At 28.1% G+C, this 23,084-nt stretch overlaps 1 protein-coding gene across 1 annotated transcript; it reads right to left on the reverse strand.

Annotated features, from left to right (window-relative positions):
• Positions 1–13,744: 13,744 nt before the first annotated feature.
• LOC136081461 (uncharacterized) lies at positions 13,745–21,188 on the reverse strand. The gene is made up of 17 exons (XM_065798775.1): positions 21,127–21,188; positions 20,952–20,964; positions 20,522–20,584; positions 20,116–20,266; positions 19,316–20,028; positions 18,947–19,000; positions 18,775–18,837; positions 18,149–18,184; positions 18,002–18,061; positions 17,858–17,911; positions 17,674–17,709; positions 17,494–17,553; positions 17,371–17,409; positions 16,942–17,236; positions 14,998–16,734; positions 14,803–14,864; positions 13,745–14,691 (listed from the first exon to the last, which is right to left on the reverse strand). The coding sequence occupies exons 1-17, from the start codon at positions 21,186–21,188 to the stop codon at positions 14,527–14,529; spliced, it is 3,663 nt and encodes a 1,220-aa protein (XP_065654847.1). The 3' UTR covers positions 13,745–14,526.
• Between the last annotated feature and the right edge of the window lie 1,896 nt (positions 21,189–23,084).

Below are 23,084 nucleotides of genomic sequence, written 5' to 3' on the forward strand. Positions count from 1 at the left end.
TATAAGATTTGAATGTACTCTCGCCAGCCGATTAAACAAGAGGGGACATTTATGAATTTTTTAATTTTTTTCGAATCCTCGGAGCTAATTAGGAAACCCTCATCCCCTTCCCCCCTAACCTATCCCCCGCCGTGTAATTATTTTGAAGCAATATAAAATATTTTCTAATTTTTTTACTTTGAGAAAAAATTTCTCTCAACATTAGATGAAAATATGAACAACCAACCAATAAAAATATTTTAGGCTTTTTAAAACTTTAACCCTCCTGTTTTATTAAACGTTATTATTAAAGTTTATTAGATTTTACAAAAATTTCCAACCCTCCCGTTTATTAAGACCCCCCCCTCCCGTTTATTCAGCAGTAGAGAGTAAATAGTTAGCAGCATTTTAAAAAACTAAGCCGGTTACGCGAAATAGATTAACTCCCCAAAAAGTTAACTCCCGGTTAAAACAATCTAACTCCCCGGTTAATCTATTTCGAAATAAATTAACCCCGGGAGTTAAATTATTTTAAAATATAGCGAAATGGATTAACCGGGGGCTTAAATATTTCTAACCCCCACTGAAATAAATTAACCCCCTATAATATGCGTTTTAAATAATTTTTAAACTTTTAATTATATTTACAAAATTGTGTAAGTATTCTATTTTGAAATTTTTTAAAAATATATTTAGTATTATATATATTAAAATATATAATATATAAATATTTAGTGAGCGTTGAATAAAATTACTTTATAACTGTTTATTTTTGACAAGCCTTAATATTATATATAAAAAGGAGATCAAAACAATAGTATTAGTAGAATAATAGTATTAGTAGAAGTTCGTGCAATACTATAACTATCGTTTTGATCTACTATTACTATTGTTTTGATACTAATACTTCAAAACCATTCTCTTTTGCTAATAATAATGTCTAAGGTAGCCATTCCAGACGATTTTTTTATAATCTAAAAAAACATATATAATTTATATCATCGTATAGAGCTTGACCTGACTTAAAAAACGAGGGGTCATTCGACCTTTGAAGTTAAGCGGATTCAAAGTTATTGAGTTTTTTGTAGTGCAAAAATCGATGATTTTTTGACGAAAGGTATAGGGCTTAAGTATGGAAAATTTGCAGTGTTATGGCACCGAAAAAGAGAGTTTTTTTGGATCATATTGACTTTTGAATAACTTTTGAACCGTTATTATATTTGACTTGAAATTTTCCATAATGATTCAACAACTATAAGAAAATAAAATACAAAAAAAAATTTTTTTAATTCTGTCGGAATTGCCCAGAACTGTCTATTTTACAGACTGAGGGTTTTTACTTAATTACTTAGTTTTGGTGTCATATTGACTCTTGAATAACTCTTGAACCGTTATTACATTTGACTTGAAATTTTCCATATTGATTCACCAACTATAAGAAAATAAAATACCAAAATATTTTTATTTAATTCAGTCGGGATTGTCCAGATTTGTCTATTTTACAGACTGTGGGTTTTAACTTATTTACTTAGTTTTGGTTTCATATTAACTTTAGAATAACTTTTCAACCATTATTACATTTGCCTTTAAATTTTCCATAGTGATCCAACAGCTGTGAGAAAATAAAATACCCCAAAATTTTTTTGTTCAACTGACGAGATTTACCAGAATCATCTATTTTACAGACTGAGGGTTTTCACTTATTTACTTAGTTTTGGAAAATAAAATTTGGGGTTATATTATAATTACACCATACAAATATGCATAAAGGAATCATGGAATCCAAATCATGCATCATTTTGAAATTATTGTATAATTTACAGACCGGTCAGTAAATTACTGCAAAAGGGCATCGAAATCTGTCAAAATTATTCAGAATAACCTATTTAACAGACGAAAGATTCTTCAATAAAGTTAAAATTTAATTTTTAATGAAAATAACTTACAGCAAACGAACTTTCTGAAATTTGGAGTACTTACAACTGCAATAGGCAGGTATAACAGCAGAAATTATATCTAAAAATGTAAAAATATTATTATTAGAAACACAGGTACACAATAATGTGTTAAAAATATTTTGTTAATTCATTTTAAAAATACATATATATTAAAAACATTTAAAACTAAATAAGTATAAAATAAGAAACTTACTCTTTAAGATTGTTTATGTGAACCTATAAAAACGCCTAAGATAAAAAAAATGAAAATAACATAAAAAAATGTTTTTATTCTAAAACTTATTTCTTGGCTTTTAGTGAATGATTAGAAGTAGCAAGTTTCAGTAACGAAACAAACTAATAATCATTTTTAACAATAGACACCATCGAGAAGGTAAGCCAAGTTGTCTATCAACACAAAACATCACAACAATAACATCACAACAACATACATCATAATGACTGACGGGTACATAAACACAAACATACATATAGTGACTTACGGGTGCGTCAACACCGCTCCAGAGGTCCAACAGAACACAAACATACACATAATGACTGACGGGTACATAAACACAAACATACATATAGTAACTTACGGGTGCGTCAACACCGCTCCAGAGGTCCAACAGAGCACAAACATACACAAAATGACTGACAGGTACATAAACACAAACATACATTTAATGACTTACGGGTGCGTAAACACAAACATACAAATAATTACGTATCGGTAGATCAACACCGCTGCAGAGGTAAACAGAAGACAGGTATTCATATAATGGCTTGTAGATGCACCTACAAAAATATACATATAATGACTCACAAATACCTAAACAAAAGGATACATATATTAACGGTACATCAGCGCAAAAATAGAAAGCATTTACTTACATGAGGTCCAACAGAAATCAAATATACATATAAAGAATTTTGGGTGCGCAAACACCGCTCCAGATGACCAAACAAATTACAAACATAAAGATATTAAATTGAATAATAATAATAACAAACATAAATGCAATAAATTGAAGTTGAATTGACATTGTCAAAAAAAATATTAACAACATTTTTGTTTTTTTCGAACTTCGCCCTCCACATAACCATCAGCCTTTCCCTCTATCACAACACATTTCATCCTCCACTCTTTGACTAACTCAATATCGTATTTATCCTCAAATCCGTCATATAGTATCTCAAACTCGCATTCGTCATCAAATTCATTGTCATCTAAAACATTTACTACGAGCCCTGAATACCATACATCCATACCACCTTCATCTACCATTTTATGTTTAATTTTTTTTTTCTAAAAACTTTGGAACCCCTCCCTTTGATGCGCCTGCTGTAATTTTTTTTCTAGTTTCCATTAATAATCTAGTGTCACCCTCTAATCTGACCTTTTGTTTTAATGTTAACAACATTTCTTGTCTTTCATTATTCTGTCTGATGACTGAACATTTTATTGTATTTGCTCGTTGTTCTGGAGCATCTTTTAAAAACTTAAAAATTGACAGCAGGTTTGTTTTTAATGCCTCTATACCAAATTTTTTGTAATTTTCACCTTTTACCTTTTCTCCTAACTGTAGCCACTTTTCTGGAAATTTTTGCTGTAGTACTTTTTTTCGAAATCTAATTTGTCTTTGCAACTTCATTACAATTTCATTTTCAGTGCCTAAGATTTACTCCAAATCCTCTTTACACAAAATTAAACCACCATCCTTCCCAATTTCTGTAGTCAAAAACTCTTTTTCTTCGCTTGCCTTTTGTTCCTTTATTTTCTTTTCTAAGTTGCGCTTGTCCATCTCATCGATTTTGTACTGCAATATATCTGCTTTTTTTTCTCTGTACTTTCTGATACATCCTTTTCTATTTCGCCTTGCTAGTAAAACTAGCCTTGCCAATTCTTCCTGGGATTTCCGATATATCCAATCAGCTGTTTTGTTATTGTTAAACATGATGTCACCAGCTGGAGCTACTGGTGTCATGTTAGGTTTCATTTTTAACCTGCGGTCATAAGAAGCAAAGTCACGTTCAGACACAACGTTAGTACGCGGACAGTTTTGAGTTTCCTCAAGGACATCAACATCTGGATTGTGATATTTCCCTCCAGGCAATTGGTCTCTTAACTGACTCTGGATCATAACCGAACACGAACAACATATAACTTCAAGACATTCTTGGGTTAAGGCATCCAAATGGGTGGGTCATTACAGTTAGAAAACAAACAATCAAACAATTCATCCTTAGTGAGATATTTGACATCAAAAAATGTAGAACCACTTAACATTATTGATGCATCAGAAGAACAACAAACAAAATAATTAAACATTTGCGATCAAGCAGTATTCAAAAAAAAAATATGACCTTCTTCTTCAATAATACGAAAAAGAGGTCCTGATATCAGTTTATTAAAAATTCCCAGAGCTCTGGTTGAAGCATGAAAAGTTATGTTGTCAATATCATGCCTAATTGATTCATGAAGGAAATTTGAACCATCAAGATTAAAAACAAATTCTTTAAGATGATCTTTATGAAAATACGTTGCTCCACCAAGTAAAAATATAATGTTAAACCGATGATGCAGAAATGAAACCATAAAATTTTTTGAAAACTTTTTACGCAAAAATGCCCTCCATTCATCAGCTTTCCTGTTCCGTTGATCGCCATGTCTATAGCTTGTAAGTTTTGAAAGTTCATACAAAATATCAAAGGTACGTGAGTTTTGAGAATTTATAAAACCACCATGAACACTACCTTCCTGCTCAACCACTTTTTCCCATTCTATGATTGCTTTTTCTGCATATATTTCTAAATTATGGATAACATGTAAGCCACAAAAAACATGATGCATTTGAGAAATTTTTAATTTTTAATTTAAAGGAAGTCGATCATAGTTTTCAACAACAAAAGGCAAAATTGCTTCTCTTCAATGTTTAAATTGGTTAAAAAAACTTGAATTAACTATGGTGCGATCTGTCATCAAAGATTTGAACGAAAAAATAAGCTTCCGAAGATCATCCTAATTGAAAATAAAATATCTAATCTAAAAGGTCTAATTGAAAATAAAATATCAAAAAATATAGGTGTTTTGTATAAAGCCAAGCAGTTTTTAAATCTATCTTGTTTAAAAAACTTATATTTTTCTTTAATTCATTGCAACTTAAATTATGCAAACGTTGCTTGGTGCAGCACAAACGCAACAAAAGTAAAAAAACTGTTTAGTAAACAAAAACAGGCTATAAGGATAATTACAAACGTAGACCGTTTCTCTCACACTCAAACATTATTTAATAAACTTAATATTCTAAATGTATATAAGCTAAACCTTTACCATATTCTTATCTTCATGTTTAAACTTGAAAAAAAAATATCACCAATGTTATTTAATTCACTTTTTGAAAAAATAAACCACATATACCCTACCAGATTTTCAAAAAACAATTACATTCAATCCAAAACACATTATTCAGCAACCAAATTCTCAATTGCTAACCGAGGTCCTAAGCTGTGGAATACAATATTAAATAATGAGCTGAAATCTAATTATTCTTTAAACCAGTTTAAAACAAAACTTAAGCAATTACTGATGATACATGAAAATGAATTAAAGTTCTTCTAAAAAGCTTTTTAAACTAGCAAACAAAAACAAAAATTAACCTACTAATTACTCTTTAATATTATATTTAATATTCTAAACAATAGTCTGCTATTGTAAATGTATTTCTTATCTTATAAGTTTTGAATTTACAAACGATTTTTTTAAGTTTTATTATTTGAAATACTAATTACTAAAAATATTGTAAAATTTTATAATTTCAATTTTTATTAAAAAAGTTATTGTAAATTCTTTTTGTAATATTAATACTTATATATCATCTTATTTTACTAATCAGTTCTTAAATATAAATACTCTTTGAATTACTAAATATTTTAAACGTTATATATTTTATTTTTTGCATTTTGTTAAAACATTTTATTTGATGAATATGCATTTTTTTTTGTGGGGGGGGGGGGCGGGGGGGTTTATGTTAAGATGAATTTTGTCTTCTTCAAGCCCCAGTCATGTAAATATTTGTTTTTATAAATTACGAGTGTAAATTATTTTCAATCGGCAAATACAATACTAAAAAAAAAAAAAAAAAAAAATCCTCATAGTTTTCCTTTTCAGGAGAAAATATTTGAGACATATCAGTGAGTAAATTTTTTAGCTCTCCAAAATAAGATTGTGCCTCGCCTGAAAACATATCTTCTATCCCAAACGTGTAGCTTCCAGATGACGTTGTGACTTGAAAACTACCAATCTCTCTAAAATTATACTTTGTGCCATCTGCATGAAGAACATTGTGTGTACTATTCAATATAGCCTCTCTAACCTGAGCTTTTGATAAAAGGTTCATTTCACTAAAAAATTCAGCAGCCAAAGATTTTTTTGGAAGTGTGCCACATGAAATTCCAGCCATTTTTTGTAGTACAGTTCTGATAACAGATTCAACATTGTTAACAGAAACATTTTTACTTAAAAGGTCATAATATACTGAACGAATTTCATCATTATATCTACCTCCTTCAAAAACATCAATTACATTTTTTTCAAAAAAGTCAACTCTTTCCTTCAGCTCTTCTGAAAGATTTTCAAAGTAATTTAGACTCTCCATTAAGATTGAATCATTCGTTTCATCAGATGTTTTCAAAACAGTGTTTTCAATTTTTTTCTTAAAATACCATGCCTTTTGTCGATCTGATTGTGAACGTTTTCTAGCCAAATCAATTTCTTTTTATAATCTAATATTTTTTTGCAACAATTGGTTAATCCTACAATCCTTTCTAACTTCTCTTTTATTGACATTTCTGACATTATATTTTGACAAGATTGCTTGATATTTTCTTTTGTATTCATTACATCTTTTATTAATTTTTCTATTTTGTAATTTAAGATGATTAATTCTCTGTTTGTATTTTTTTATTTGATAGGTCAAATCATCTGATAATATAGGTAGTTTTTTATCCAAACTGGAAACTGACAGATTCACTTCATTAACCTGTGCACCAAGAAGAAAATTTTCAGAATCATTTCCTAAAGAGGTGTATACAACAGAGTTTGGGGTAACAGAACACAAAAAATCATCATTAGCAATTTGCAAGTTTAAATCAGAAGATACAAAAACAGTAATTTGATTTGGAACAATTTCACTATTGTGGATAGAAGTTGGGGTAGAACAAGCATCAGAAGGTGACAAACCAACAACATCCGGAAAAGCACCAATAAAAGATAAAGCAGAGCTTAAAAAATGCTTTGTTAAATCAAAATTTTTGGCACGATTTAATTTTGCAATGAAATCTTTGACTTTTTAAGGCACTTGATCAGCATAACTCTAGATATAGGGTATTTAAACAAGGATGTAAACAATACTGGAAGATTCGGCCATGTCAAGTTAAATTTATCTTTTTCTTTACAAATTTGTAAAAAATGGCGATTGGTTAAAACCAAATCTGGATTTTTGAGGGATACAATGCCTCCATTAATATCTAGATAATCCAAAACAGTGTCAGAGACTAAAAATAAAAGTAAACTTAATTTAAGTGACATAAAGAAAAATAAGGGGTGGATTACTTTGGTTTCAATAAATAGAATTATTAAAATGAAAAAAAGTTGTGCTACAGTATTCCTAATTTATAATTGTGACTTACTTTCTTGACTTATAGATGGAGAAACCATTTTGGTGAGACTACTGTTAATGTCAACACCTAAAAAAAAAGGAATTAAAAGATTATTACAAGATTTCATAGTATTTAATCAAAAAACAAATAGAGGCAAATATAAAAAGAAATAAAGAATTTCTTACACAACTCCATTTTCGTAAGCGTCTGTTGAATACTATTTTTAGGTTTTTGTTTTGAAAAAAACAGTTTAAATAAGAGCAACCTGTAGTAAAAATAGTAAAAATCAAGATTTTAACTTTCTTGAAGAATGCAGACCTTTTACCTGGGAAAAACTAAAAGATTTATTTTTATTTGATTAAAATTTTAAGAATTATACTTTCACTTTCAATATAATTTTCATCATTTAACCAAAACAAACGCAAAAATCAAAACATATAACGTCATTAAATACGCGAAGAAAAGCATATATATATACACATAATTTATATATGCAAATCCTTAGTACCAATTCTTTAGGTAAACTTAAATAAAGACTTGTTTTAAATAGAGGAAAGGCTAAACTTGCAATTTCCACCTGGACGTTTTTCAAAAACACTTTTTTTTCTATATAAATCAACCTTGAAGTTTTTAAACGCTGAGAACTAAAATTTTTTGTATAAATGTTAAAAAACGTCCAGATTCCATTAGATTCCTCGTCCTTTTCTTAATAAATACGGAAAGTTTCATAATAATTAGATGTGTTTAAGTTCTAAGGAATCTTTACCTTCAAAAGCTTCGTTTTATAAAAAAGTTCCCGCGGCAAGTTTCTTATGAAAAGTGGTCTCAAGATATGGGTAATATATAAATGAAGCCATACAAAGCTTAGTACTTTCTATATATGGTTAGAAAGAGATTGAGTAACACTAACTGATGCAAAAAACCTAAAGGCGCTGGCTTAACCATACGAAAAGATATAAGAGAGCAAAGTTTATGAAAATTACGTGTTTTTTGTCAAACGTCAAATGTTTTTTGTTAAGCCGTGGAATCGCTATCTAAGGTTATAGAGTTTATATCTATACTATAGTATAGTATAGTAACTATACTATACTCTCTCTCTCTCTCACACACACTCACTATCACTCTCACTCTCTCTTTCTCTCTCTCTCTCTCTTTCTTTCTCTCTCTCTCTCTCTCTCTCTCTCTCTCTCTCTCTCATATATATATATATATATATATATATATATATATATATATATATATATTTGTGTGTGTGTGTGTGAGTATATTAATATATACTAGTTAGCTATATAAACTCTATTATATATATATATATATATATATATATATATATATATATATATATATATATATATATATATGTATATATATATATATATATATATATATATATATATAGAGAGAGAGAGAGAGAGAGAGAGAGAGAGAGAGAGACATATTGTATTTTTATATATTGTTATTATATTTTTTCTTTGATAGAGAAAAAATTATTATTTTGTGCATACAGTTACCTAATATGGTTAGAAAATACAAATGTCTAACTCATCGACAATCCTGGGAAGAAAATTCAATGAAAGCGGCTATTGAATAAGTAATAAAGAAGGAAATGGGGTATAAGAAGGCATCGTTAATGTTTTGTATCCCAACAACAACACTGCGAGACAGAATAAAAAGACTTCAGCAAGGGAGTTTAGAACTAAGTAGTTATGCAGTAAAAAAACTTGGGAATTTTAAATCAGTTTTTAACCTTGAACAAGAGTAAGAGTTAGCTAAACGCCTAATTTTTCTAGAGAGTTGCTTGTTTCCAGTTACAATTTTTACAAGATTTGAGAGAATTGGCATTTCAGCTAGCTGAAAAAAACAAGATGTCACATAGCTTTAACAAAAAAACAGGAATGGCAGGCTACCAGTGGGCAGAAAGCTTTTTAAAACGCAATCCTGTTATTTCTTTGCGTATGCTAGAGGGAACTTCTGGAGCTAGACCAATGGGATTTAACCGACCTGTTGTAAATAAAATTTTTGAACTATTGACTAAAAGCATAGATGAAAATAGCATAACTCTAAATAATACATATAATGTTAACGAGACAGGAATTTCTTCAGTACCAAAAAAAGTGTCAAAAGTAATTGTTAAGATGGGTAAAAAACAAGTTGGAACTCTAACATCAGCTGAACGAGGAAAAATCATAACAATCAAAATGTGTATGTGTGCCTCTGGTATATACGTTCCCCCTGATTATTTTCCCCCATGTTAGAGCTCCCAAGAATGTTAATATTATCGAAAAAGCTCCTCCGGGTACTATTGCATCATATCACCCTAGTTGTTGGATGCAAACAAATATATTTTTGAAGTGGTTTGACCATTTTCTGTCATTTGTAATGCCATCCAAAAAAAGGCCTGTACTGCTATTATTAGATGTTCATGCAACACATACAAAAAATATGGAGTTCACAATGAAAGCACGTGAAAATTGTGTTACTGTTATTTGCTTTCCACCACATTGTTCACACCATCTGCAGCCACTAGATGTCTCCTTCATGGCACCATTTAGTAGCAACTATTCGAACGAAGTTTGTATTTGGCTGCTTACACATTATCCTAGAGTTGTGACCAAATATTAGATTCCAGAACTATTTGGAATAGCTTATATGAAATCTGCAAACATGTTGACGGCTGTAAATTGTTTTAGAAAGACTGGAGTAAGTCCACTTAATCATGGATTCAGCAACACCAAATCTAACTACCAAGTCTCAAACACAAACTATTTCACTGCAAGAACTATCCCTGACATCTTGCTCTGAATTAGAAACTTCGTCTTCGTCAACTATGGCTTCTTTCACAATTGCTTCACCTGCAGAAATTGTAAGTATTTCGGATGAGAAAACTCAGCAAACTCACAAACAATGCCAAAAGGGCAAAACAGCTATACTCACCAGTTCACCATATAAAGCGGAACTGGCAAAAAATGATGGGTATAAAAACTAAAAAAAGAAAAAGCGCTCAAACAGTTGACAAGACTGTAGAAAAAAAAAATGATACACCTGCAGAAATTATACCACAAAAAGTATACCCCCAGCAATTTTTGTGATTTTTGTTTAATAACATTTTCAAAAACTGTTGCATTTTTTTCTAAATTGCTTAAATTAAAAGCTTTTTTTTGTTGTTGTTCTTTGTTGAAATACACTGATAAAACACAGGTCGTTTTTATTTTCATATTTCATTAATCTAAACCTTACGGGGGCTGTTATGACCCCACTTCTCTCTCTCTCTCTCTCTCTCTCTCTCTCTCTCTCTCTCTCTCTCTCTCTCTCTCTCTCTCTATATATATATATATATATATATATATATATATATATATATATATATATATATATGTGTGTGTGTGTGTATATATATATATTTTTTTTTAGACTATTCACCTCCCCAAGGCCCGAGGGGATCCACTACAGTCGAGGAGGCTACTCATTTTTTTGTGTTTTTTTTTTTTTTAGTTGTTATTCGTGGTACAACCCTCTCTCAACTCTTTTAACTCCGAAACACGAACCTTGCCGAGCAAGGCTGCTGTGCGGAGAAACTAAGTTGAGCGCGGTACTTCCAGGGACGTGGTGGGAGTCAAACTCCGAACCACTACCGCATATATATATATATATATATATATATATATATATATATATATATATATATATATATATATATATATATATATATATATATATATATATATACATATATATATATATATATATATGTATATATATATATATATATATATATATATATATATATATATATATATATATATACATATATATATATATATATATTAGGGTGCGGTTGTGGCTCTCTGTAGGGGCACAACCATTTTTTTTGCTATGTCTAATTTTTCTGTTATAACATTTTCAAAAACCGTTTTATTTTTTTCTTAATTGCAGCAATTTAAAGCTTAATGATATGTTTATCGAAATACACTGTTAAAAAGACGCATGCCGTTTTTATTTTCATACTCCATTAATCTAAACGTTACGGGGGCTGTTGTGCTCCCACTTCTCCTATATATATATATATATATATATATATATATATATATATATATATATATATATATATAATATATATATATATATATATATATATATATATATATATATATATATATATTGCCAATATTAATATATGATATTATAATAGTAGAAGTATAATTTATATCCGTATCAATAACTAATTAACAGATTTAAAAACAACACATTTTGAAAACATCATGTTAAAACTTTTTTTGTAATTCGTATAAGTTGTTCCAAGGGAGTTAATATATTATGGGGAGTTAATTTGTTTCGCCAACAGGGGTTAATTTATTTCAAGGGGAGTTAATCTATTTCGAAATAGATTAACTCCCCGGGTAATTTTTTACGCAACGGGAGTTAATTTATTATGGGGGTTAATTTATTTCATGACACCGGCACATAAAAATTATAAGCGTAAGTAAAATTTTCGAATAACTGTAACATTTTCTTATTTGAATAACTCAATAAAAATTAATAAAGTTCTCATACCAAATGTAATTTTTTATTGCTCTTGCGCTTTGGAAAATAAGTGTTAATTTAAAAACTTCATTAATATCAACAAAAAAATCTGTCAGTAGAGAGTCACCAGTTATTGAAAATTACTTTTGTTATTTGCTTTGAATGAATGAGTTTTATACAGCTGCCGTTCTTTTGTTACGTAACTCTAAAAAATCTATCTTGTAAAAATTTCTAACACGAGCATTAATGGTTCGCAAATATTCGACCTAAAAGTTGCAACACTTTTTTTACCTTGTTTTCTGCGTAACGTAAGTTAAGAGGCATTTTTGGTAATAAACTCGCCCTCTTTGGCCAGACTCAAAACTTTTTAGCTTGTTTTATTCTTTAGACTGACAGCTTTTATAAAAATCAGCTAAAAATTTAATTTACAGTTTAAATATTTAAATATTTGATAAAGTTGTTGCGCGTGTAACGTAAGTTAAAAATGGAATTTCCCATTCTTAAATTTTAAAGCTTGTTAATCTATGGTTTTAAATCTTATTTAGAAAACCTATAAAAAAATTATTGAAAATTGCTATATTTCTACGTGTGTCAATAATGCATAAAATTTGATACCAAGCAAACTAACGCGTATGAAATATAAATGATTACTATCATTTAAGAGCGATGTTTGGCAATGCATCAAAATTGTTAGCTTAATAAATAATAGTTTTAACAACAGTTTTCTTGATTGTTCTAAAATGAATAAAGTTTAATAAATAATAAAGTTAGTAAACCTATGGCCTTCAATCTCGTTTAGAAGTTTTGATTATTTTCGTATGGGAAAATTGATTGCTAAGTGCCACTTACCTACGTGTGTCAATAATGCATAAAATTTGACACCAAGCAAACTAACGCGTATAAAATATAATTGATTACTATCGTTTAAAAGCGAGGTTCGGTAATGCTATAAAATTGTTAGAAATATAGCAAAAATATTTTCATAGCAGTTTTCGTGAATCTTTTTTTTAAATAAAGTTTTATGATATTTAGTCTATGGTCTTAAAACTTAGGTCCTTCAATTAACAAGAACTTGAACTAAGTTCGTCCGTTTCTAAGAAAGAAAGACGAGCTCATTAGTTATTAAGAACTTGGTAGTTCCTATTAACTGATCACCTCGTTAAAAATGTGTTCAATGTTTTTATCATAACGTTATGTTGCTTACAAAAACTCGATTTGAATACATACCACGATTAAGGTATTCAAATGTTATTTCAATGTCAAAATATTAGGGGTAATATAAAAACTTACGTTGTTAAACAAGAAACTAATTTAAAAAATTTAATAAAACTTACTAATTGCTTTTTTTTCTTGCAAGTTGCCTTTGTTCCTTTTCACTTGTGTAGGCTTTTTCTATAGCTATTAATTTATGATTTAAAGGTAAAAATCAGAGTTTCACTGAGTTTCACCTAATGAAATCATTTTTAAAATACGCGTCATAATTATGTAGAAACTTCCCTAAAAAAAGAAAAATCAATTTGGTTTTAACATAAGACAATTTTATTAACATATTAACATAATGTAAAAATACGTAAAAGAAGTAGCAATAGATAAATTCTTACGAGTCGAAAAATTTAACTACTTTAACTAAAACATATTTTTCTAACATAATGTTTCCTTTATCTTCGCAAAGTTAAGAAATCTATATCGGACCTGCATATGGAATGCCATTTCAAATATTGAATCATATGACCCTAGATCATGTAATAGGATTCTTCTTCAATGAAAATTCTAAATGATCATTTCATTTTACATTTTCTTATTTTAAATTAATCAAATAAGTAAATAAATAAAATAAAACAAAAAGAAGAGGAAAGACAGTTACTTTTGTTGGACCTTCAATAAAATCTGATAATTATAATAAATAAATCTAGGCTAGAAATTATTCTAATAAATAACTCTAGTCTAGGATTCATCTTATAAATAACTCTAGTCTAGTAATTAATGTAATAAATAACTCTACTCAAGTAATTAATGTCATAAATGACTCTAGTCTAGAAACTAATCTAATAGATAACTCTAGTCTAGGATTAATCTAATAAATAAATCTAGTCCTGAAATTAATCAAATAAATAACTTTTGTCTAGTAACTAATCTAATAAATAACTCTAGTCTAGGATAAATCTAATAAATAACTCTAGTCTTGAAATTAATCTAATAAATAACTCTTGTCTTGAAATTAATCCGATAAATAACTCTAGTCTAAGAGTTTATCTAATAATTAACTCTCTAAAATTAGAGAACTGAAATAACTGAAACAATTTATTACAAACTACAAACTATTTTCGCTTATTTAAATGTCATTTAAACACTTTAGGTGAAATCTTTACATTACAGTATAGTTAGTATAAAAAGCGACTTTTTACATTCTTAAAATATTGTTTCTAACTTAATCTTTAATTTTTTTATGCCCTCTTTTTTCCAAAATAGGAAAGTTTTTAATTGCTAGCAACATCTCGTGCAATTGAGGTATCTTTTTCTGTAATAAATGAGCTCGAAAAGCTTTATTAGTTGCATCATTTTCCTCCTCAGTCCATGTTTCCCATGTTTTTTTCTATAAATTAATAAACATATTTTAATAAGTTGCAATTTTTAAAAAAGTTTACAAACTTGAAAACTATTTTCATAACACTACATTTAAACCAGTTGTGATAGCATTTAATACCTTTTTAATAGGTTTTAGCATGTCCTCACAGTTATTATTTGGAGTGTACTGTTTTCTTTTTTCTATAGAAACACATTTATCAAATAAAATAAGAAAACAGAGTATTGCAGCATAAAGTGTTTTTATTCCTTAACACTTTAGCCATGTAAAAACAATTGAAAATTTTTATTGTTAAATATTACCATTAACTATTACCTGACTGTTTACCCATTGAAGCACTAACAACATGAGAGTTATTTTCTAAAACTCTATTATTTTCTTTAAGAACATCATCAATCTTCTTGTTCTTTACAGATTTCCCATCATCAATAGCTACAAGAACTTTTGCTACTTTGGTCAGCTCTATGGTAGCGTCTTCCTTTCTATACCAATTCATGTGAACATCTTTAGTATGACCAAAATGATTTGTAAGCCATGTTAATTCAGCATCATTCATATCTAATAGCTGCATCATTGTTGCCAAAAGTTTGCGTGTTCTTGTAGGTGTTATAAGTCTTGGCTTTTGAAGATTTGAAACACTCTTAGTTATGCTTTGAAGAGTATCCCAACCTTTTAAATAAAATTCACCGTATGCAAAAACATAAGGGTTACTATCATGAGCCTCTAGATACAACCTATGTTTTACAATTAACCTTATGGCCTCTATCATTTCACTGGTAAAAAGTATAGGCACCAAAGCATTTTTACTTTTCCCTTTTTTATTTTTCCCTTCAATATAGCAAACCTGCATACGATCAGCAAGAATTTTTTCTACAGGGTCATCAAGATTGTCAATATCGGTTCGCCTTTTCCATCTTCCATCCTCGACACCTTGCCACTGCAAAAGTTTTAATTTTGATACTTCTCCACCACGTCTAGCGTTAAAAGTTAGTACTCGTGTCAAAGTTAATTTAGCAAGTTGTTTAACATCTTTATTTGAAAAACTAGAAGACTCAATGCGATAAACACAGTCTCTCATTTCATCCAAAATGTGTTTCCTTAAAATCATTATATCACCCTCCAATGGCAGTTCTTCAGGCTGATTAGCTTTATCAGATTCATAAGTTGACCTTGCATTTCCTGCCATAACTTGCCAGTCACTATCATATAACTCTAAAAAGTTTCTTATTTTTTCGATTTTAATATTACAGTTTTCTCTCAAAGCAAGTGCTCTTACAGTAAGTGCTAGATTGCGTAAACAAAATCCTGCCTTTAGAAAAGTATTTGGTTTCCCAATATCTCTAGGGCCATTATATTCAGAAAGAATTTTGACTGCTGAAGTAATAAGATCAAAATTTTCCGGTAACACCAACAAACTTGCAACAGCATTTTCTTGCATATCATTCCTTCGAAATATTTGCAAGATTCGAGCAAGGCAACGCAAAGAATACCTAATATCATGATATCTATCTTTTTGTTTTTTTTGCATCTCAACAGCAGCGTACATTAATAATGAATTGTCATTACGAATAATAAGGTGAAGATCGTCCCGCTTCATTTTTGATAGTATGAGCTCATGCACTTCACCAAACTTCTTATCACCTACAGCAACACCAAGCATAGCTCGACTTGAAGATAAATTTTTATTTGAAGTTATTTCCAAAAATTTTGGTTTACAGTTTTTAGCATGTTTGTAAAGAGTTTTAGCATTAAACATTCCATGACAGTTTATACAAGGTACAAGCTCCATTACTTTGGCTGATGACTCTCTGACAACAAAAAGATTATTTTGATTATCTTTAAGAAGATTTATATTAGCTAGGTAATCCCCTTGCCTGGTAATTAGTTTCCAAGCATGAGACCTTTCTTTACTTCTTAATGGGTGTGATAGAGCTTCCTTAACATCATCTTCTGATTTATGAATATTCATAAAATGCCGAGGAGGATTCCAAACACGTTTTTTACAATATAAACAAAAGTGCATTTTATGACCACTTTTTCTTTTTGGAATACCTAAAATTATTTTTAAAATTTTATTCTATTGTAATTACCCTAACATAAATAATTTAAGAGTGAAATGAATTTGAAGTTAATAAATATCTTTATTTTTTTACAACTAAATTATCAATTAAACTATTAACCATTAAATTATTAATCAATTATTAAACTTATAACAATTAAACTGTTAAACAGTTATTAAAAAAACAATAAATTATTTACCAACAGCATCACCCTTACTTTTGCAGACAACTGCTTCAGTTAAATTTTCAATAGAGTTTACAATCTGCTCATAGTTATTTAATTTTGGTGTCATAGAACTGCTGACATCAGAATAGCTACAAGAAGCTTGGCAATCTTGCAGCATGGTGTTTATCTTTGGAATTTCTTTATGGATAGTTGATACACTGACATCACCCCTTTCTATTGAAACATTTGCTTCCTCATTTTCATCACTACTCCCATCACTACTTGAACTTAGGTTGCTTGGTTGATAATCGCCATCACTACTGTCATTCTAAAATAAGTTGATTAATGTAAACATAAAATCTTTGAAAAAAAATAAATTTATTATAACCTTTAACTTATATATTTATATATACACAATAAAGTTATTGTTATAAATTAAGAGGATATAGAAATACATCATACATCAACCTCATCTACATCTTGCTCAACATCAACAAAACTCTAAATAAAGATTAAAAAAAACAACTTTTCATTGAATGAAAATGTAACAAAAATGTAAAATGTAAAATAACATGAAGTATTTACATTGATTGAATGTATTTCTAAGCCACTGTCTTCTTCAGCGCTGGTTTCAGCATTTTCGGTCTGAAATAGATATTGTAATGGAATTATAATTTATAAAAAACTGTTTGTTAATAAAACTGGCATGTAATGGATTCATCAGTAACTTGTAAAATTAGGAGATACAAAAATCGAAAAACATACTTCATTTAATGGAGAAGCTGGAGTTTCTATTCTAGCCTAGATAATATATAAAAGATTTAACAGATTTTAAGATTTAAAAAATTTATTCAAATCTATATGCAAAAAAAAAAGATTTTAATATATTTATAACTTTAACAAATAATATTATTTAAAATTTTACTACTTTTGAAAATTTTCTAGATACCCGTAATTTTAATTTGTAGGTAAAAACTTTATTTGGTGTTGAAGTAAGAAACTTCTAAAGTAACAACAAAAAGTAATATTTATACAACATAAAAAGTTTTTTTTTATTAATTAAATTCTGAAAACAAATTTATAACAAACTTACATTATTATCAACATGAACATTACCAATTTCTTGGTGTGGCAAAGATTTCTCAATAAGAAACTAAAATTATTATGTTAATATATTTTATCAGAGTCAAACAAATAAACAAAAAAAATTTATCATAATATTTAATTTTGAAATATTTACATCGAATTCACCATCAGAAAACATATTTTCAATATCCTAAAATTATAAATTTAGGCTAAACTTTAAAATGTTATATGTGTTTGTAAATTGTAAAATATCAAAGTTTATACCATAAGTTTATACCATCCTTTTTTAAAGGCATGTAAGAAAAATGAAACAAACATGCATATATATATATATATATATATATATATATATATATATATATATATATATATATTATATATATATATATATATATATATATATATCATTAAATTTCTAAACAAAATTGAATAAATTAAAAACTTTCGCTGAATTTTTATTTGAAAAAACCTCATATACGGCTTGTACAGGGCCTTTAAACTCTTCTGCACACTTAGTTAAATTCTAAAAATATAATTAACAACTATAAATCTATTATACAGACATTTTTATTAAATACAGGTCAAAAATTTTATTTCCCAGCCTGTATTAATAATACATAAAGTCAATTATATATAAATAAGTGTAAATAACTCATTGGTTTATTTAAATATTATTTTGTCTAAATGCTTAAGGTATATTAAAAAAAAAAATCATATTCCGTGTTTTTTAGATTTTTATTTAAATTATGCAAACTAATGTAATTGAACTAATTTAAATACTAAGTTAGGTAAACAAACTGGCGTGTTCTGGTCTTCTTCAATACTATTTTTAACATTCTCATCCTGAAATAAAAACATTTTCGTTTATATTTTTATAAACAATTTTATATGAGAAAAAAATTCTAAAGAAAATTAAACAAATTAAAACTGCAACTAAATTTTTTTTTTAAACCTTATCTATGGCAAGTAGAGGGCCTTTAAACTCAGCAGGATATTTAAATAAATTCTAAAATTATAATTAACAACTATATATCTATGATGTAGGCATTCTGATTGTATACAGGTCTTAACTCTTATTACCCAGTCTGTGACAATAAAGTTGATTGTATATAAATAACTGTCAACAATCTATGGATTTGTGTAAATACTTAGGTCGTTAGGAATGTTCATAGAACTCCCCTATAATAATAATTAAAAAAAAAGAGTTTCTTATTAATTTTATTTTATTAAATGTTTAAATAATGTCCATTATTATCTATACAAAGTTGCATCCTCTCAAGCCATTTGTCAAACATTTTTTTATACTCTTCTTTGGGTATACTTTGAAGTAGCTTTGTTGTGCAAGTTTTTTGCTTTTGACATCAGTATCATTGTCAAGATTTTTTTTTATCAAGTCAAATAGCAAATAATCGGATGGAGCTAAGTCAGGTGAGTATGTTTGGTGGTGAATTATTGTAATTCCAGCTTGGTTTAGACAATTTGTGATGGTTTGAGTCAAATGAGGTCGAGTGTTATCATGGAGAAATTTGAAATTTTGAGAGCCTGTTTCAGGTCTTTTATTATTTATTTCGCATATAAGAGGTTTCAAACAACTTTTTATATAATATTCGCTAGCAACGGTGTCTTCCTTTTCAACATAACCCAAATGAACAACACTTGTTGTTTTGAAGATGTAGAACATGTTTTTCAGCTGAAATCTGTCGCATCTTACTATAGTTCTTGGACTTTCACCTTCACCGACCCAACTAGCCTCAGCCAACTTGTGTCCAACTTGTCTCAAATAAAACCACAACTTATACCCTGTAATAATATCACAAAGTCTCCATGGGCCGTTTCTGAAAAGGGCTAAATTAGCCTTACATGCTTCAAATCTATTCTTGCGATTTTGATCGATTAACTCGTGGGGTATCCAACACGATGTTAATTTTCTTTTTTTAAGTGCACTGTTAATGATTTTGTTGATTGTAAAACAATTGATTGATGTCAGGGCTTTAATTATATCATGTGTTGCATGCGGATTTTCTTCAATAATGGCTATGGCTCACATACATTTTATACTCTCAGCTGTATACGTGGTTTAAGGGCACCTTGAGCAAGGATCATCTCTTAGAATCTCTCTACCATCTTTAAATAAAGTAGCCCACTTGGCAACTGTACTATATTTTGGAGCTTGGTCACCATGAACTAAAACCAATTCATCAGTTATGGCTTGTGCTGAAACCCTAAGCAGAGCATGGGTTTTAATATATCCTCGATATTCAAATTTTTCCATCTTTAATTTTTTATTTTAAACATATATAATAAAATTTAAATAACTTTTTTAATAAACATTCAAATATTTCAACAAGTACCTAAAATGTAATAACTAAACACAGTTTAAAATGATATATAAATATTAAATTATTTCCTGTCTCATTGTATCTTTATAGATAAAGTTCTATGAACTTCTTTAACAACCTAAGTAAAATTTTGCCTAAATGTTCAAGGTATATTAAAAAAAAAAAAGTAATTATATTAATTTAAATACAAAATTAGGTAAACAAACTAGCATATTCTGGTCTTCTTCATTACTATTTTCAACATTATCATCCTGAAATAAAAACATATTTGAGTACATTTTTATAAACAATTTTATCTGAGAAATTTAACTGTTAATTAACTAAAATGCTGAAAATTTTAGTTGACTTAAAAGTCAATTATCTAATTATGGTGCATTTCATGGCATATAAAGAGAAATACTATATTTTATAAACTAAAATTGGCCAAGACTTAAACTGATTAACTTTTACATTCTTTAAAAATTCTATAAAGTTTAAATCCTTTATAAAAATATTTTAAACCTTCTAATAAAAAAATTATTTCCAAAACTCAAGTTAAAATGCATGTATTTAACATTTATTTAACAAATTAGTAAAAACTAAGAAAATAATGATTATCATCATCAAAATAAATCATACCAGCAATTTTAAACTGTTAGCACATTTATTAGATCAATAAAATATAACAATTCATAACACATATCATAACTTTATGTCGAAGTATTTATGATTAATAATTAATTATATATAATATTTCCTTTTTTTTTATATAGAGAAATGGAATGAACTATATATAAATTTATATTTAAATTACTCAAATAAAGGCTCCTTTAACATTTCAAACACTTCTTCGTTGCTGGACTCTTTCAATGACATATTCTAAAATTCGAAAGCCACATGACTACAAATAATTAAACATTAAGTTACTTATATATAGCTATAATGAATAATAAAGTTATATAGTCATCATTAAACCATCATTAAAAATTTAATTTGAACTATGCTAATTTATCTTAAATTCCATATTTAAATTTTTTAAATTGTTGTGATTAAGTACTTGAAATAAATTAGATACCGTTACCATTGTTAATTCTTTTAATCTACCAATAATCTAAAAAGTTATAATTTATGTAAATCAAAACAAGAAAAATCATTATTTATAAGTGTATATGTATAAAATCATAATTACATATATAGAACCCTTGGAATAAGTAAAACTAAAGTTCGCAAAAAAATGCCAACCTTAAAATATATATATATTTATATAAATATATAATGTATCTGGATTTGTGTATATGTGAGTATGTGTATATGTGTGCGTGTGCATATTTATAAACTTTTATACAAGAAGATTGGTATTTGGCAGATGTATCACAGAAGAGTTAACTTGATAACAAACGAAGAAAGAACATGAAATTACGTTACAAGTATTTGTTAAAAAAGATCAATATTTATTAATACTATAAAGATCAATACTATAAAATAAAAAAAGTAACATCCTAATTACTTATACTTTATTGTTGAACTTGTACATATACTTTAAAGAAAGAAAAAAATAATAATAATAAAAATATGCAACTCATGGAAACCAGTCGTAGATATAGAAAATGAAGTAGAAAACTCAATTAAAATATCAAATAATAGTAACCATTGAATGAAGATTACTTGGACTATTTTGATTTTGAGAAAGTAAAATTTTTTGAAAATTGCAGAGAAAAGTCGCATGAGACAGTCGTTTGAAGGCTATGTAATTTTGTTGCAACCACCTTTAAGCAAGTTATTTAAAACTATAAAGAAAGAAACCTCAAAGTTTCAACAGTGGTTATCTGTGACAAGACCTTGCGATCTTCATAAAGTGTCCGCGTTCTTTATATTTATTCTTAACCTTTTCTAATGTAATTATTCTCTTTTATATTGGTATCTTGAAACATTTGTATTTTAATTTAGTGAAGAACAAAAAAAAAAGAACAAAAAATTGTCATGACGAGCTGATTTATTACACTTAAGCATTTTTTAAGATTGCTCAAAATCTTCATAAGATAATTCAAAAGATGTTAAGACCGAAGTTATCGGAAAATCATACTCATCTATTTTATTAGTCACAAGAGGAATTTTTTCAGCCAGACTATGGCCAACAGAAACAAAAAAATTATTTAATTCACTACTTATTAAAGTTGGAAATCAGAGGAAAATTCATCATTAATTTTAATAGTTTTGGGCAGTGAGCGCGGTTTTATTTTCTGCATGCAAGTTTTCTAAGAATTTTCCGTGTGCGTTTACAATTGAAGGGCTCAGTGGCAAAAGTACTTAAGTCACAAAATTAATGTTTTTAGAAAATTTAGTTTGGTCAGAGATATAACACTTTAAAACAAGGATTTAAAATGGCAGATCAAAGTAGATTTTCTCAAAATATTTGTGACTTAAGTCTTAAGTCACAAAGTAAATGTTTTGAGAAAATTTACTTTGATCAGCCATTTTAAATCCTTGTTTTAAAGTGTTATATCTCTGATCAAACTAAATTTTCTCAAAACATTAATTTTGTGACTTGAGTACTTTTTCCACTGAGCCCTTCAATTATGCTTTCCCATGTGCGTTTACAACTATGCATGTGCGTTTACAATTGTTCATCTCAAGTAAATTAGAGAAGCACAATTTTTTTTAATTTTTTTTTTGTCTTTCAAATTTTTTGGCATAATTTTTATAAAGAATCTTACTTTTGTTTGTTTTGGTTTTTAAGTATTTGATATATAATTTTTGCTTAATTTTAGAGGA

This window comes from Hydra vulgaris, chromosome 06 (genome assembly GCF_038396675.1).
Source record: "Hydra vulgaris chromosome 06, alternate assembly HydraT2T_AEP".
Lineage (NCBI taxonomy): Eukaryota > Metazoa > Cnidaria > Hydrozoa > Anthoathecata > Hydridae > Hydra > Hydra vulgaris.